At 32.5% G+C, this 17,699-nt stretch overlaps 1 protein-coding gene across 2 annotated transcripts in view; it reads left to right on the top strand.

Annotated features, from left to right (window-relative positions):
• Positions 1-15,769, top strand: part of Cad87A (cadherin 87A) — an 890,323-nt gene extending 874,554 nt beyond the window's left edge. For both annotated transcript variants that reach the window (XM_081726161.1, XM_081726156.1), the window contains 5 exons: positions 2,187-2,311; positions 3,063-3,164; positions 10,708-10,828; positions 12,984-13,172; positions 14,727-15,769. In XM_081726161.1, coding sequence (XP_081582287.1) covers positions 2,187-2,311; positions 3,063-3,164; positions 10,708-10,828; positions 12,984-13,172; positions 14,727-14,876 — 687 coding nt within the window. In that variant the 3' untranslated portion in view covers positions 14,877-15,769. The remainder of the gene's footprint in view (positions 1-2,186; positions 2,312-3,062; positions 3,165-10,707; positions 10,829-12,983; positions 13,173-14,726) is intronic.
• The last annotated feature ends 1,930 nt before the right edge of the window (positions 15,770-17,699 follow it).

Genomic DNA, 17,699 nt, shown 5'->3' with positions numbered 1-17,699 from the left:
TGTTAATCTTGAGAAAACCATGTAGAGTTGGAAGCACGTCGCCGCTGGAAGCTCTTGCATGTACGGTGGCGTTCGGCATGACGTCACGTGTTGATTACCAGCAGGCTTTGTGCTTATTGTACGATGCAGTGTCTTCTAGAACGGTGAGAACGAGTTTTTTATTTATTTACGGAATTGAGATTTACTACAAGTGGGAAATACGTACATAATTTCATTAACATAGGAGGAAGAAAGTATTGAAAAATTAATTTACGTATTGAAGTACCGAGTCCATCTTTTTAGAATATTCTATTTTCTCCCTATATATTTTCATTACAAGGATTTAACAAGGACATGAAGTTTCATAGCCTAATTGTATACTTGTTAAATACTGCCTTAAAAATAAAATAATAATAATAAAAAAATGTAATTCTACTTTAGTGCCATTTGAGATTTCATTACGAAAATTAAAGTTTGTTTCTCAACCTGCAGAGCTCGGTACTTTTACGCTCCCATTTTGTTGATAGTTAATGAAGCTAATGTAGTTATAACTTTTAGAAAATTCGTTAATTTTCAAGTAATTTCTTTAAGTATCTACAATTCTTTTCGTTAATTTTTGTTAGTTGTTTTCTACATATTTTGTTATAATAAATGTTACACATATGATTTCATGTTTTGCTTTCACAAGTAGTATTTAGAATTTTGCTTTCTAATATTTACCAGAAGATTTATTAAATATTTAGAAACTGTCCATTTGAGTAAAGCCTCATTCAGAGTACTGTAACCCGTCTCACGCTGTCACCAATGTACTAAGCCGTAGGGTAACGGAGTTTTCCTTTTACATTTTCTTAGTTTAAAAGGGGAAGAAAGTGAAGTCTCTTCCCGTGGGACTTTGAATATTGAGGGCGAATAACATATGTTTCGTCTCCACGTTACAGTTTCCGTTAATTGTGTCAATCATCCAGATCTAACGTAACAATGACAAAACCCTGACAATTATTTTGAAAACTCTTGGAAACATATTTATGTTTCACAATGATTAAATATAGTGTAAAATGGCTACCTGAATTGAGTACGCACCTAAATGATAAGAAAGGCTTTAATTATTTCTCCTGTGGATCTCTTGACATTGTTGCGCTATGAACACTCCTTAGGCAATGGCAGAGTTATGGGGAGTTTTGGGCTGATGCTCCTCTTAAACTTCCGAGATGTCTTAAGAAATAAATTAAGTAAGTATTAGAGTTTCTTACGCTCATAAGCGTCGATCTCCCCCTCCCCCTTCCAAAATGTTGTTCCACAACTGTCCGTGGTTTAGAGTAAGGAGGGAAACGTAAGCAAAATGGAAGTCAAAAGCCATAATTGGGAGGGAAGTACTTTACTGAACAAATTACGGCACAGCTCAATAAAGACAGTGTACTCACGGCTTAATCTGCATCTGCAGAGTGAAGTATGTGGTTCTGTTCAATGTGAGCTCCATCCTGATGTTTCATGAAGAGAATTCGATCTATTGCCTGGTCAATTGCAGAATCTAGTTGATCTGCAGTAATAGTCTGGGCATGCTGATTAATGTTCTGACGCAAAATGTTCAGAGTCGGAACGTATCCCTGATACACTAGGCTTAGGTACCCCCACAACCAAAAGTCACATGGAGTTAAATCGGGTAATCGGGATGGCAATGGGAAGGCAACGCAATGGCTAAGAATTCGGTCTTTTGTGACGTGTTCGCGAAGAATCTGCTGTACGTTACGCGCCACATGTGGTGTTGCTCCGTCCTACATGAAAACGACTGATTCCAGACAGCTGCGTTGCTACACCTGTGGAAATCCGCCATTGACCACGGAGTATTAATAGCAGTAATAATCACTACCACGAGACCCACATGAGAGGCTATTACAGCCCTTCATAACATCACTAGTATCATTTTGCTACCACGCTGCACTTACTTTGGCATTGTACAGCACCACAATTACCTCTGGTGGCGGAAATTGGAACTATTTTTTCCGACACTAATTGCTTCTGCATATTTCCAAATATACTTCTACCAAGTGTGGTTGCATTCTGTCAAGTGGTTACGTCTCCAGAGTTCTCTGAACAGCGATACTTATTTTATGATAACCTGGTACATTAGTTTAACTCAATACTTATATTTTGATGGTATTGGTATTAAATGTTAATAATTACAAACTTCCTCTTACCTTTCTTTTCAGCCTGCGTTTGTAAGTGTGAAGGAAGAAGCATTTGACCCTGCATTGGCTGCTCTCATTGCGCTGTTAATCGTCCTATTTGTTGGATTCATTACATTCCTTGTCGTGTGCTGCTGTTTGAGGCATTGGTAAGTATGTTGTCACTAGCCAATATGTTTCTTCTGAAAACTAAAATGACATAAATACCTTCAATCACTTAAGATTATTCTAAAATAAGAAATAATATTGTAAATAACAGTTCCACATACTATTACATGCAATCTTAAATATAGTTATAGCGCTGCTGAGACGTTAGTAAGCTTAGAAGTAAGCTCTTTAGCGAATCCTAATGCAAAAGTGCCTGATCAGAAAGTGTAGGAGAATGCTAAGTTGCTTTCTGTCTTTCAGTGAATTAAAGCATCTGTTTCTACAATTTGCTATCATTTTTCTGACATATTCTGTATGTGGTAAGAAATAATAAAAATATTAATCTTATATAGAAATTACAATACTAATTTATTACATTTTGAGAATAACCTGATGACGAAAGCCAAACACTGGGTTATGTAGAGTGAATCTATACATCCTATATACTTGTATCTCTATATTTTTTATTTACCTACTTCCTCCTTAATGTATGTATTTATTTGTAATATCATGGATCTTTCTAACTTGAGATATTTGCTTCTAATAAATGTACGAACATCCAATAATAAGTTCGATCATTCGACACATTTCGTATTAGATTTTTTTTCAATATGTACTACTCGTTCATTTTAATAAATTATTATCAGCAAATATATTTGATTGACTAATTTAACTTAAGATCTGTTTAATGGATTGATTGTTTAAGTAAGTTTATATTGCTTATTGATATTGCTACTTTCTTTATTATTTCAGGGTAATTCCTGCTCCATCTGATCTTCGACGAAAAGAAGCATTAATCAAGAAGGAAATTTTAGATGAATTAAACACCACCGAAAATCCTCTTTGGATAGAGCAGTAAGTTATTATTATTATTATTATTATTATTATTATTATTATTATTATTATTATTATTATTATTATTATTATTATTATTATTATTATTATTATTATTTTAAAATATAGGATTTTTAAATTTGTGACCTACTGAAATATTTTCAAACAAGGCGTTAAAGATGCGTTTTAGCATTAGTCTGTTATTTTTGATGAATGAATAGACTCTTAAATTATTTCAGTCCATTAATACTTATTCAGCATTCACTAATCCCATACATACAAATAATAATAATAATAATAATAATAATTCTATGTAGTATACCATTAGGAATAAAATACTCACAGCTACATATTAGTTACGACTATTGATGCAATGAATTTGTGTTTATGTTGGCTCGAAGTAAAAAGCGAAATTTTACAAAATCCGTTACTTCTGTAAATTTCCTTACTATTAGTGTACTGTTACCAGGATACCGCAAAATTGTCAAGTTAAATAGTTATTATTGTTACTTTTAAAACAATATAGCTACTATTGGAACAATGATGATGTTCTGATGTATGATTTTCTTTTAATTATAGTTAACTTTACATTGTTTCTAAAACAATTAAAGTGCTCAGGAAGAAATGTTCCCAAAGTAAGACTACTGTTATGATATATATATATATATGTACGTAGTAACGGACAAATGTATAGGTATACTTGGTATATATATATATATATATATATATATATATATATATATATATATATATATATATATATATATATCAGCGTTTTTTCCTTTTTCTTTTTTTAACATTTTGTTTTTATATAGCAAACTACTGATAAACAAATTTAAATTCTTATAGCAATTTAGAAGCTTTTTATAGCATTTTCAGCAGCGAAGGAAAGTAGTTATTCTATTAAATTCATGGAATAGAAGTTCAGCCAAATTCATAAATCTCTAGTTCTGTTCCTCATCGCGATCGTCCTTCTGCTCTTCTTCCTACTTTTTCTTTTCCCCTTTCGATTATTATTATTATTATTATTATTATTATTATTATTATTATTATTATTATTATTATTATTAATACATGTTTTACTGTTTTACATGAAATAATAAAAACAATTTCAGTATACCATGGACATGTACGACAATGAAAAGTAAAGCAGATAAAGATATATGATAATTTTACTTAGAAGAAAGTACTAATGCCTTTATTCTACATATTGTGTAATCTGGTAACTGGTCTTGAATGTGCCTTTCTTTTTAAAGTTAAGTTCTGACTGCGTATTGCCATCAAGGAACAGAGATTGAAATTTACGTAGTGCACAAAGTGAACTTTCGTTTCTAGGCAAAATGACTTAGTTTTAATTTATTTGTAACTGACATTGTAGGCAAATGTCATTCGGATTCATGTTTTTTCCCGTTCTAAACCTTTCTCCATTTCAACCATACCAATAGGACGCAGTAAAAAGAATATTTCTTGGCTAATGCTGTGAAACGATTAGGCGTACCGTATATGTATTAATTACTAGAGCTTAAACTAATTGGAAAAAATAAAATTCAGAAAATGGTCTTTTTCCTGCTATCTAGCTTCCGAAAAGAAAACAAGGTTATTGTATTATAAACCTGGATATGAATTAAGACAATTCTTTTCCTGACACATTAAGATACCAACTGCACATGATGTCTTTGGTATTAATTCTACTGCCAGTTCCCAGTGATATGCTGTGTAATGGGTTGATCTGTGTTCATAAGAAGTTAACAGGCATTTAGAAGGATTACGTTGTTCAAAAAGATATTTTTCACTAAACTTGAACTATGTATAAGGCAGAAAGAGAAAACAATTCTGTTATGAAAGAAAAATACTTCTATATTGATTTCTGTTGCTTTCCATTGTTTTCGTTTTCATCACATTCTGTATGATATCTTGTAGCAAACTGAGATGCAGTGTCACTTAACAGTAATATATGTAGTAGTAATCTTACGAGGGAACATTTCTTCACATCTTCTTTGACAGTTGAATCCCTGATGCAAATGCCAGCTGTTAATTTTCCGGATTTCCTTTTCATTTGTTAAAAGTATTTAATGTTCTGAACCTCTTAGCAACCGAATCACAGAAAAGAATGGAATTTCCTAAAAATTTATAAGTTCATTGGAAATTCAAACAGTGACGTATGGATGAAAGTCTCTAGGCAAGTGAAGGATCAAAATAAATATCTCATATATCTTCTATTAATAAAATTAGCAAGAATATTGTAATTTTCTTGGAAAGCCTTTCATGAATTTTAAATTTACGAATTTATGCATACAGTCGACGTTTAAAGTAAAATATAAACATTTCTGTAATGTGATGCGAAATAGTGTAAGTCTGGAAAAAGGAATATGTATATACAATCATTGTTAAAATCTAAGCACACTATTGATTTTTCATAAATTTAAAAAAAAAATGTATACGTGCAAAACCACGGCCTTCTCAATCATAAGGCCATGGGGCTACATTTAGGTTCAGCTGTGACGTCACAACGAGTAGGTACAAAGACGACAGATTCCTGCGCACGTGTGAACGACACTTGTGTGTGGTTAGTTAAAGAGTGAGCGCGTCTTTTGAAAGTGTATATGATGGTGTTTCAAAAACAAAAGTCCACAAGGTGAATTCTTATTTTAAGTGTTTATTTTTGTTTATTATAAGTGTTTTAAGTGTTTATAATTCGGAGGCAATAATGCCTTTTACATGTGGAATTAGGGAAACGGTCTAAAAATTTTCCATAAGTTTCCAGTTGAAGACAATATACGACAAAAATGGCTCCGTAAAATGTACAAAAAAAAACTTCAGAGTTGCCCAATCCTGTAGGGTAAGGCTGTATTTATTTAGTTAGTTTTAAGTATGGTATTAACTCACTTCTTTGCAGCATTACTCACGTACAAATACAGAACTTTCAGATTCTTTGTATGCTTAAAGTAGGTAGGATTTGAACAAATTGTCGGTTCAAATTCAATAATTCAGGAAGTAGCCTATATATAGTAATATCATGCAGTCTTCTCTGGAAGTAGGTAACAGTACGATGTATTGACATATTCCTCAGTTTCAATGATTATAGTAACTACTTATTAATATTTAGGTACCAAATCAATAAATCAGTACTCTGAATCAGTACTTTTTAAAAATAGATTGTTATATTTCCGTTTCACCACAGAGACCCTATGTCATATGTATTATAGTTTAATTATCGAATTTACCTATTGTATCAATGGCAAAAACGCCAACCATGTAGCTGTGAAAGTGCTCACATGTATCAACAGTGCCTATGGTTGTGAAAAAAGTATTTGGAGAAAGGATGGTAATTCATTTTATATATATATGATTGGACATTCACAAGTGACAGACAGCAATAATATTTGATTATCATACATTAATTATAAAAAGAAGCAACAGCATCAAATATGAATAAGAAGCCTGTATTTCCTTCGAATTTATATGGTTAAGAGGGTCAGTGAGTTGAAATGTGATTATTTAGGTACTTCATTTGCAGAACAATTTTTCGAAATCCTGAGAGGAAGGAAGAAATTTACTTCCTCTTAATATTTTTGGTTTAAATTCCACACCCATTAACAAATTATTGGCGGGGGTAAATAAAATGGCACGCCATGACTAGTAATATGGGAAGTCAGTGGTGTACGCAGAAATTTAAAGAAGGAAAGGATTCAAACATTTAGTCTCATAACATTTCATGACAAGTATGATTTTTGTATACATATCATAATATAGTAAATATTTATTTTTCCGTAATATCTTACTCCAGGAGAAGTAAAACCCCAAAATCCCCCTTGCACACTTCAGTATAGAAAGACAAACAACTAGACTTTGTATACATAATTTCACATTAGTTAATAATTACGAATGTTCATATATGTGACCTTTGTCAAAGCATTCCAATGGGGAGTTTCTTTTATTCTATTTTCTTTTCTTTTCTTTTTTCTTTTTTTTTTTAATCCTACACACAATTCGATTGTGATGATTTGACACTTGATCGTGTTAATTCTTACGTGTTGGTTGCACAATGTAATTTTTTTGACTTCTGCTATTATCTTCGCTAGTTTGTTCAGTGGCTAGCGCATGAACCTTTCGCGCATGTGGTCTCGGGTTCGAATTCCATCTTCAACTGTAGATCTATTGTCAGCATCTCATATAGTGTCGGTGCTGAAAAAGTACGGTAAAACTGACATTTTGTTTGATTTGGTTTCGTTTCTGTCCCAGTTACATAACCAATTACAGAGGGCTGATCTCAAAACAAATTTGAAATCTATTCACCAATTACCATCAAGAAACAAAATTTAGTAGATATTTTTTCTGTATCAAGACCAGAAATTACTTTACGAGACGAAAAAATCTTTTTAGAGAATCTAGACGAGACGAGAAATAGTTCTTCGTAAATCGAGACGAGACGAGAATCCTACAAAAATTGAGAAAGGTTTTCTCCTGTTGTGGTCCACGAAGAGTGTATTATAACAACATTTAAATCATGTTGATTATTGAAGTATATTGTAATCACTTGCGTATCTTCAAATGTTGATGAATGCTTTTCATTGTGTTCGTACAATCACTTTAATAATTTATGAATTTTTATTATGAATCGTATAATACTAAAACGCTGAGATCTAAGACTTGGGTGAACCACTATTGTCCACAAGACTTGACAAATATCCTATCTCGAAAATGAGACGTGAGTTGTCATATTTGTCGGCTTGGCTCCAATTTCAACATATACTTTTCATGTCGTTTCCGAGAGATACGGGATATTTCTGTATCGTAGACAACACTCCTTTTGCGCTTCTCCAAATACTGAAATTCTTAGTCACCTTTTATGCCACGTGTATTCATTTGCTTGGTTCATGAAGTATTCAAAAGTTAAGGTGAATTTAATTCATTCTTTTTGAAGTATAATTTCTTCCTAATCAGATTTTTTTTAGTTCCATCTCACAAACGCGAGGGCTGTATCTTGCAATTGCCAAAAGCATTTTCTTAAATGCAAATAGCTAATAATAGCAAGCAGAATTGGTAAACGCGTTTGATCGCCGGACTTCGGGGTGACATGAAAAGCGGTGAATAATAATAATAATAATAATAATAATAATAATAATAATAATAGAGGAAGAAAACGAAGAATTAGTAGGAGTAGCAGTAATTATGCTTGCCAAATATGCTCTTCGAAACATTTTCATGAACATTTTCTCTATGCACTCTAACATGATACCAAAATTTTGAAACAACCTGTAGTTTTAAATGTTTCTAACCTATTATTCTATTAAAATTTCTATGTCAGAAATAGCTATAATATTTAAGAATGATTTTCTTGATAATATGTTTCTTATTACCATTATCGTCCTCATAGTAAGTTTCAATTTGATATGATCAAAGTTCTATGTCTCTCTTTTCGTAGCTCTTCTTAGCACTCAATGTGTATCGCTATTGTGTGTATTAATATATAAGATAAAATTGAAAACATCATTTTTGTAAAACAACTTGTTTTTAGTTCTCATGTAGAGCTGATCAACTCTGTCCGGCACAGTGCACCTGTCACTACTTTGTGTGACGTCACACGCTACGTCGAAGGCCTTCTCTCTTTCGAGGGTCATGGCAAAACCCAGTTTGTTGGACTTGTTCTATAAAATAAACATCATTACTCATATAAAGAAATTAAAACATATGGTCCGTTTCCACGGAGACAAATTTATTCAGTATGTTTGCGTTCAATGAAATGGCGACCCTTATCCTTGATAAGAGCTTCACAAACACCAACCATTTGTTATTTAACTTTTGCAAAGCTATGCGACTTCAGTAGCTTTGAAGAGCCTTCCAAGGACTTTCAGTATTCGTTGGGATCTATTTACGGACAGTCCTGTCAAGTTCATCTTACAAGAGCTCGATAGGTAACAAATCCGGTGACTGTGGTGATTGTTTCATTTGTTCTCAATATAATCGTCTTCTTTGCATTGTATATAATTATTGCATAACTTGGAATGTTTGGGGTGGTAATCCTGTTGTATACAAAATTACTGCCCCAAATCCGCGTTCCTATAGAATTCCATGTCTAATTTAAACGTTGTGAAAAAACGTTTTTGTTCATCATTACATTAATTCAAACTAAATTATCAACATGATATTCTGTAAAGCATTCCCAAATTGACGCTACATTCTCCATGCCTTGCTGTAGGTGTTACACGGTCGGGATGAAAGTTCTCTTCACAACGCCGACGCACAAACTTTTAGGATTGGAAGGCGAAAAGTTGGGATTTAGTTTCATCGGATTAGAGTGTCCTCTTCCAATGTTCATCGTTTCAGTCTTTATTTATTTATTTATTTTTTTTTTGGGGGGGGGGGTGTCCAGGAGTATCGTTTCCTGCTTGAAGAAGTGTTTCTTTTTACCGCAATCGTACCATCAAGACCATAGATCTGAGGAGCTGAGCCACCGCACTATTTGATACCGTTGGAAATGGTTCTTCCATAGTTGTAATTATTGGTTCTTCCGGAATGGTTAACGTCTATTCCGTTTGCTTGTTTTCGCAGTGAATTTGTTCTTAAGAGTAGTTGTTATTTTTAGATGATCATTGCATTTCCGTGTAATATTTACACCACGTTGTGACTATCTTTCAAGAGTTTGACGCGCTGCTCCGCCCGATTACTTAGCGATTTTTCGCAGGGAATGACTCTTTTCTCAAAATATCCACTTGAACACGTGCTTCGACTCTTAATTAATGGTTTCTCTTCCGCATTTAATAGTATCTGCATGTTTTTGACATTATTCAACTGGTTCATACGAATGAAACCAGTAATATCGCATATCACAAATTTGCATCAAATTTTGCTGATATTACGACTGATTGAACATCGCATACGCAATTGTTCGTTGAAGTAAAGAAACAGCTTACTGACAAGGATTCATACACACGCTAAGACGATGCATCATCAAACAAAGTGTGATATTAGTTGTCTCATTAGTTGTGTGTTTATTGCCAAGCAGCTCTCCTCAATAAATTGGTCTCGATGTCAACGAAATCATGAATTTTCGTATCCTTATATGAACAACGTTGTTTATTTTCAAAAGCAGGTCTAATAGATATTCTTTTATATGGACACATGGACACACCACACCGTCTTTAATTTGGAAAATTTTGAAAAATTAATAGTGTGCAAATATATACATGTATGTAAAATAAGAGAGAGAGAGAGATTTTTAACTAATAATAAAAATAATTGAATGATAACTGCAGCTTACCAATAAGTGAGAATTTACTTTAGTATATGAATAATGAACTGAAATATTGAACTATTAACTTAAGCATAAAATTCCCTTTTGATTCATGAAGCACCGTTTTAATCTGAGGTTAAAGACTGACTTGATCATGAAGTAGGATCGTATACATTGTTAAGAATAAGTTACAGTTCCTTACATGAAAATTTTCTGATGCTTTTGGTTGTCAGAGTATGGTATGCAGTAATTGAAGATTAAGTGAACTGTGTTTGGTCTAATAATGTATTAAAAATATTAATTCTGACTTATTTCTTCGCTCTACTTCAGAAAATTAAAACTGTATGAAGAACAAGAGTTAACAATGCAGGTGTTTAGTGAGCCAGAACAACCAGGACTTCCAATGCCCGGAGAAGAGCACAGCAGGCACGGAAGTGGAGACTTTTCGCAGGTAAATTCTTGTTTCAAATTGTGTGTATGTTGTGAAGAAAAGAAAGAATATTATTTGTAAGCTTTCGGCTATAGTAAAGAAAGCAATACTTTGTTCGTAAACGAATGATTCGGAGTTCAAGTTAAGAGTTGATTGAATCTAATTACAGTGTCCTACAGTTTAGTAAGAGAATAATACTGTACTTAAGATCTAGTTACTCCTTATTTACACCATCGAAAGTATGTTCGGTAATAAAGTGAAATAGACTGAGACCTTCAATCAGTTAATCCTGGAAATAGAAATTAAATAGTCTTTTAAATTTTACTTTTATTAAAATTTTTAAAATTTTTTTTTACACTACTGCATTATCAAATTATACAGTTAGCGACATCTCATGACTAAAACTTCCAACAAAATTCCAATCTTATTTTTTATTATTTGTGTCATTGATAAAACAAAATAAACTCCCTAGTCCTACATTCTATTATGAACTGATCGATATGTGGTCAGTATCTGCTCTCATTCCATCATATTCCTCACCTAAGCTGAGCTGAAATCTATTAATTAACTCATGGTGGTGCACCAATACTAATAATTCTGTACTTCCATTGGAAACCAACCTCTGGAGCACTCGCATCAAAGACATGTGCAGACCATTTTATCTACATGGAAGTACTTACTTAAAAATGTATTGATATTTTAAAGTCTATTGTTACAAAGTTAACTATTTTGTAATTCTTATATAGATGTGAAGAAATCGAGGTTTTTACTGTCTATACTTCTCCCATTTAATAACTTTTGAATTTTAAAATGATTACAGTATTTACGATTTATGCTCTTAATCTTAAACTAAATGTGTGTAATATGTGTCAAGTGCATTTAATTTTACGAAATCTTATTCTGTGTAGGTCTCTTTCAAAGGATTTCATATATAGTATCATAAAACTCTGTTAGTTGGGACACGTATTTATGGTATGAATTCATATTTGTGTGTTTGACTGTCAATGGCTGTCAAAAACTACTGGGTTGGGTTGGCTTCAATGAAACTTTTACCAATGTCTTCACTAAAAACTTAAAGTGGCTATAGCTACAAATCATCAAGCTTTAACTATGTGGAACATACGAACAGTCTAAAAGGTGAATCAGTGTATGCGGAGTGTTATTATTTCATGTGCAGATTATTATTATTATTATTATTATTATTATTATTATTATTATTATTATTATTATTATTATTATTATTATTATTATTATTATTATTATTATTATTATTATTATTCACAACTGTTGAACATAAAGACACGAAATTTAGTACAATAGAGGATTCTTGCTTCAGAAAACATAATTTAGTTTGGCGGGCGCAGAGGTAGAGGGATACTTAAAACTGATAGATATACGAGTATAAGCCCGAAACTTTGTAAAACTTGGTACCAGTAAACAAAATTTCGTTCATTTTACGTGAAATTTTAGAATTCTCTTACGAAGGGTTCTGATGCAGGGAGAGAGAGAGGGAAGGCATTTCTTCAACTGTAGTACATTAAAAAAAAATGTTTATTGAGTGGAGTGAGTTTCATAGAATATAAATATCTCATTCGTTGAACAATTTGAAATTTCTAGCTTAAAGACGTGATGATTCTTTATTTCTGAATCGTTGTACATAAAGGCCGTTGAAAACTGTTTTATGGAAACTTTTTGATACAGAGAATACGAATATCTCATTAACTGCATAATTTAGAAATTTTATGTCCGAAATTATCTTTGATTATTAAACTTCTTCTTTCTTAGAATTTAATGTTTTTCTTTCCTATTTTAATGAAGAAAAAGGTGAAACGTACTTTATTTCTTCATTAAAGTTGAAATGTTCATCGAAAGCTTTAAATTTTCCTTCTGTAATTCTTTACTTTCAAGAGAGTGGATATTGTAGACGGAACTTTGCTGCTAATTATATATATAATTTTAACAGAAGATTAATGAAAGCAGGAAACAAAACAACTATTTATTAACTAATTTAGTTAGTCAGTTAGTATCCGATGTATTATTATTATATTTATTATTATATTTATTATTATTATTATTATTATTATTATTATTATTATATTATTATTATTATTATTATTATTATTATTATTATTATTATTATTATTATTATTATTATTATTATTATTATTATTTTCAGATTGACGCACAAAGCAACACTTACGCAACAATCCAGCACTCAAGACGAGGCTCCAACGGATTAGTAATGAATCTGGGAGAAGAAGTAGGAGAATCTAGTGACTATGCAACGTTAGAACGAGGGCTGTCAGATCCTAGATTAAGTAATCCTCACAGTGCGCACAGCACCCTGAGAGATACTCCGAGAGGGGTAAGTATATTGTACAGTAGACTTGATTATTTACCGTCAACTTCGCTTAACAATGAACTGAATACGATTTGATAAATACAAGATGGCATGGGTGGTGGACGAAATGCATCCGCTTTAGAGCTTAAACATGTTCAATGAATAAAATAGAATTGTTTTTTTGTAAAAACAATATTTTAACCTTTGTAGAAGCTTTAAGATTACCTTTAATGATGATCATGATAATAGATTTTATATTATTATTAATTAATTAAAATACAATAAAACTTTGAAATCTGCGTCTAGTGTCTGTTTTATGCTTTCTTGTACTATTCCTTATTTTTTTCCCTCTTCGTGAACTAGAACAGTGATTCCCAATGAAAGGGGAGACAGTTTGGTGCATCTCTACGTAAGCCAATGTTATGTTCTGTACAAGGATGTCAAACTATGATACGTACATTTTTGTGGCCGAGTAAATTAGAAGCTTTTGATTGAAATTTAAAATACTTTTATTTCACTGGTGAAAACGATATATATATATATATATATATATATACTGCTAAATAGGGAATTTTAAATTAAGTCGACATCAACTTTTGTGAGAATATAGATCTCAGTTTGACCAACTACTGGAGCTAAAAGTCGGGTAATGGCCAAAAGATAACATATTGGACCATAGTCAGAAAAAAAAAGTGTGATTAGCGTCGTACTAAGAATTTGGCTAACGCGTGATTATAATTTCGTATCGAGAAACATTTTACTATGTTAACCACGACTGATGCCTGTATCGATATTAAGCTCCTCCGTGGCTAAGCGCTTACACCCTTTGGCGTGAGTGATTCGGGTTCGATTTCCAATGGGAGCTCAGTGGTTCGGATCCCACGTTAAGCTGTGTCCATGTCTCATATAGCCTTGCAGCTGAAAGGGACGCTAAACTGAAAATCAAAATCTATAACGATCGGGGCAACCCACGGCCTTTCCGCAGGGCTGTTCAAACACATTAGCGGAAAACAAGGAAAGAGAAAATATTAAACACCTCTCTGTGTTACTTTTTCTCTCGCAATGTATTTGGACAACTCTTGGAAAAAAGTCCTGGCTTACATCTTCCAATAAAAGTTGTGTATTATATCACAAACGTACTTCTAAATACGGAAATTATAATTACACGTTATCCAAATCCTTAATACAAAGCTAATCACTCGAAAGACTGTTTTTGAATTGGCCCATCATATTTTGTAATCTTTGTATAGAGTTTCATTCTTATGTCTTATATAACTTTCGTGCTAGTAAGAGACATGGACTTCCATCCAGTCAAATAAATGAATATTTCTTAAAATCCTACTTCTTCCAGAAAGTTTAAAATGAGATTTTTACCACTCCCATTTATACTTTCTTCTTTAGTCTTGTCTTCCAATGACTACACTTTCTTTGTAAAATAAAATAAAAGCTGTATTTGTGTACTTCAAAGATTCATTTCCTAGATTATTTCTTTCCCAATTTATTAATTTTTAAAACAGTGTTGCTTAACATACAATCGCATGTGTTAATATAAAATATCTGTTCTCTTTGTCTTGACAGGTCTACAGTAATCTTCAAGATGAAACGTTAGGTTATCCAGGGTCCAGTTTTCAAGTTCCTGATGTGCCAGGCGAGGATCCTTTCCGATCAAGATCTTCGCTGACAATAAATAAAGATGGTGAGCCGGAATTTGTGGCTGAGTTAATTTAATTAATGACAAAATATACAATAACCATTGAAACAAATCAAATGTGCTATATAGATATATAAATTTGCATACATACATAGTAAAGAAAAGTGTATTTATACAACCTTTGGACGGGATAAGTGTATAGCATACCACGGAAACTTATCCGCCATCATCGATTGCCATGAAAAAATGTGTCATGATGGAACTCATGTGACGATAGAAAAATAACCATTCTTTTTGTACTACTTGCTTATTTAAAAAAAAAAAGAGACCTGTTACTAATAAACAAAATTAAAATAAATTACATTTTATACATATATTTGAAGAACTATTCGATGAAGATAACACTTGTACAGAGATATTTCCTCAAGACATTGCTACCATGAAGAAAGAAACATGATGAAAAGAAACACTGGGTCAAAGTGTGGGTTTTGTGGATAGTTGTGCAAGTTTGTACAATGGATGTTATACTGAAACAAAATATATTTGTGTAGTTCTATAGACAATTTAAAGAGGAAAAGAACATAATTGTACAAGGAAAAGTTCTAACAATTTTATTTGCTTTTAATTGTTTGTATGTTTCGGTTTTGTATGAAAATAACTTCAGATTTATTTTTTGTTTGTTTGTGTATATGTGCGTCTGTGAGTCTGTGTGTGTGATAAGCCTTGCTCAAGTGAAGTACGAGAAATACTCTTCCATTTTTTTAATTGTGCTTTTTTATTATCAGTATTTTTATTATTAATTATGTGTACATGACAAGAAGTACTTTTTCTTCTGCATATTAATTTTTTTAAAAAAGAAAGAACTACTAAGTAACAACAATCATTTTATATGTGACCATTGTTATGCCAAATTGCAATACTGTAGGTTTTGTAAGTAAAAGAAAAAATAAATGTGTACAGTTTGCAAATATTAATTAATTATTATTTATAATTTAACCGAAAATCCTAAAATAATACAATTATTGTTCACGCCATAAATTTATATTTCCAACATCCACCCACAAATTTCTGAAATACTACCAATTTAAGTTCTTATGAACTTCTCCGTGTCTGGGATGGGATTATACATTCTACGGATAATTTTTATTCGGATATTAATAGTTTCAGTGGCATTTATTTTATTAATATTTGTATTTATTTATTCAAAATTCTACGAAAAAATGAGATAATAAGTTATTATTTCTATATACGCCTGCATCTCTGCTTGAGTTTCCTTTTTGTTTTGAACGAAATTTGTTGATCTCTAGTACACACAAACTTCTTAAAAGTGGAATATGTATTAACAAGGTTTGTTGTTATTATCTTGGCTCATTTTACAACCGTGATTCGCTTTCATAAGGAAGAGTTTAAGAATGAATAGTTCATGTAATAAAGAATTCAGTTTCTCCTCACAAGACTTGTTATTTTGTGTACCGTTTTCCTTTGATGTGTTTTGGAAACTTGATATTTCCTCTGGAAAAAGCTCAGATCAAACACTGGTTACTGGATATCGTAACGGGGTCAGTCGTTCTCATTTCCATCTCAAACAACAACAATAATAATAATAAAAAAGAGGTCTAGTAATTCTGGAACATCAGTCAACTATAATGACGGAAAAAGTAGCTCATGTGGTTAGTTGCAAAGAAACTGCGAATGTGTAAAGGTTTCATTGATTGATTGTGGTTTATGGGTCAGCTCAGCTATTTGTCCCTGTCGCAATAAGATCAATGACAGACATATGCTGCACACTAAATATTAAAATAAAACTTTATAACAAGTGTAATTCAAACATAGCTTCAACAAAATAAAAACTATTATATATACCTATATTTATCTATCCGGTAGAAGAGCACAAAAAATTTCATTTCATTATTATTCACTTCCATTAATTATTATCCGTCTCCTTTAGCCTAAAAAAGTGTGTGCGTGGGACGTTAAACAAAAAACCATTCATTAATATATATACAGGATGGTAAGAAACTAATTAAACAAACTTCGGAAGCTGATTCCCGACACCGAGACCAGCAAAAAAGTCTTCTGGATCTTTGGTCAGTGAGGGATAGTTTCAGCGATATAAGGTGCCGAAAGCGTGGGAAAATAAACTTCAGAGGGCTGTAATTCAAAAACAACCCAACGTGGAGAGTGCGGTTTAGAACATGGCAATCGAAGCCTACCGATTCGATAGTATGTTTCAAACCTCCGCAAGATATGTGCGAGGGATTTCCCAAAGGTACGTAGGGATTACTTAGGGAATCCCTACGTTCCTTCGGGAAATCCCTCGCACACATCTTGCGGAGGTTTGAAACATACATTTTTCAATCGAATAGGTATGACTTCGATTGCCATGTTCTAATCCGCACTCTCTACGTTGCGTTGTTTTTGAATTACAGCCCTCTGAAGTTAATTTTCCTACGCTTTCGGCACCTTATATCGCCGAAACTATCCCTCACTGACCAAAGTTCCAGAGGACTTTTTTGCTGGTCTCGGTGTCGGGAATCAGCTCTTTCCTCATTCATACTAGGCAATCCAGGGAAGGCACCTAACATACAGATCCCAGGCCGCTTCTTTCCTTCCGCATTTCTTCTCCCTTCTCCGGATAGTATTCTTGCCGAGGGACGTCATCCCTCATATGACAGGCTTAAGGCCATAGATGCTGGTAATGCCGTAGATATGTATAAATAAATAAATAAACTCCAAGCAATCAAAACGATTGAAAATCTTAAAAAAAAAAAAAAAGACATACCCGATCAAATTGCACCTTTACAGACATTATCATAGATTTTTTAAATCTTGGGATAGGAGTAAGTACGTACATTCATGTCCAAAATTATTGTCACACATCTATAACTGTCTTCTTGTAA

The sequence above is a fragment of the Thermobia domestica genome, chromosome 1, assembly GCF_964235325.1.
Source record: "Thermobia domestica chromosome 1, izTheDome1.hap1.1, whole genome shotgun sequence".
Classification (NCBI taxonomy): domain Eukaryota; kingdom Metazoa; phylum Arthropoda; class Insecta; order Zygentoma; family Lepismatidae; genus Thermobia; species Thermobia domestica.
This window is presented reverse-complemented; position numbering and strand designations above follow the sequence as displayed.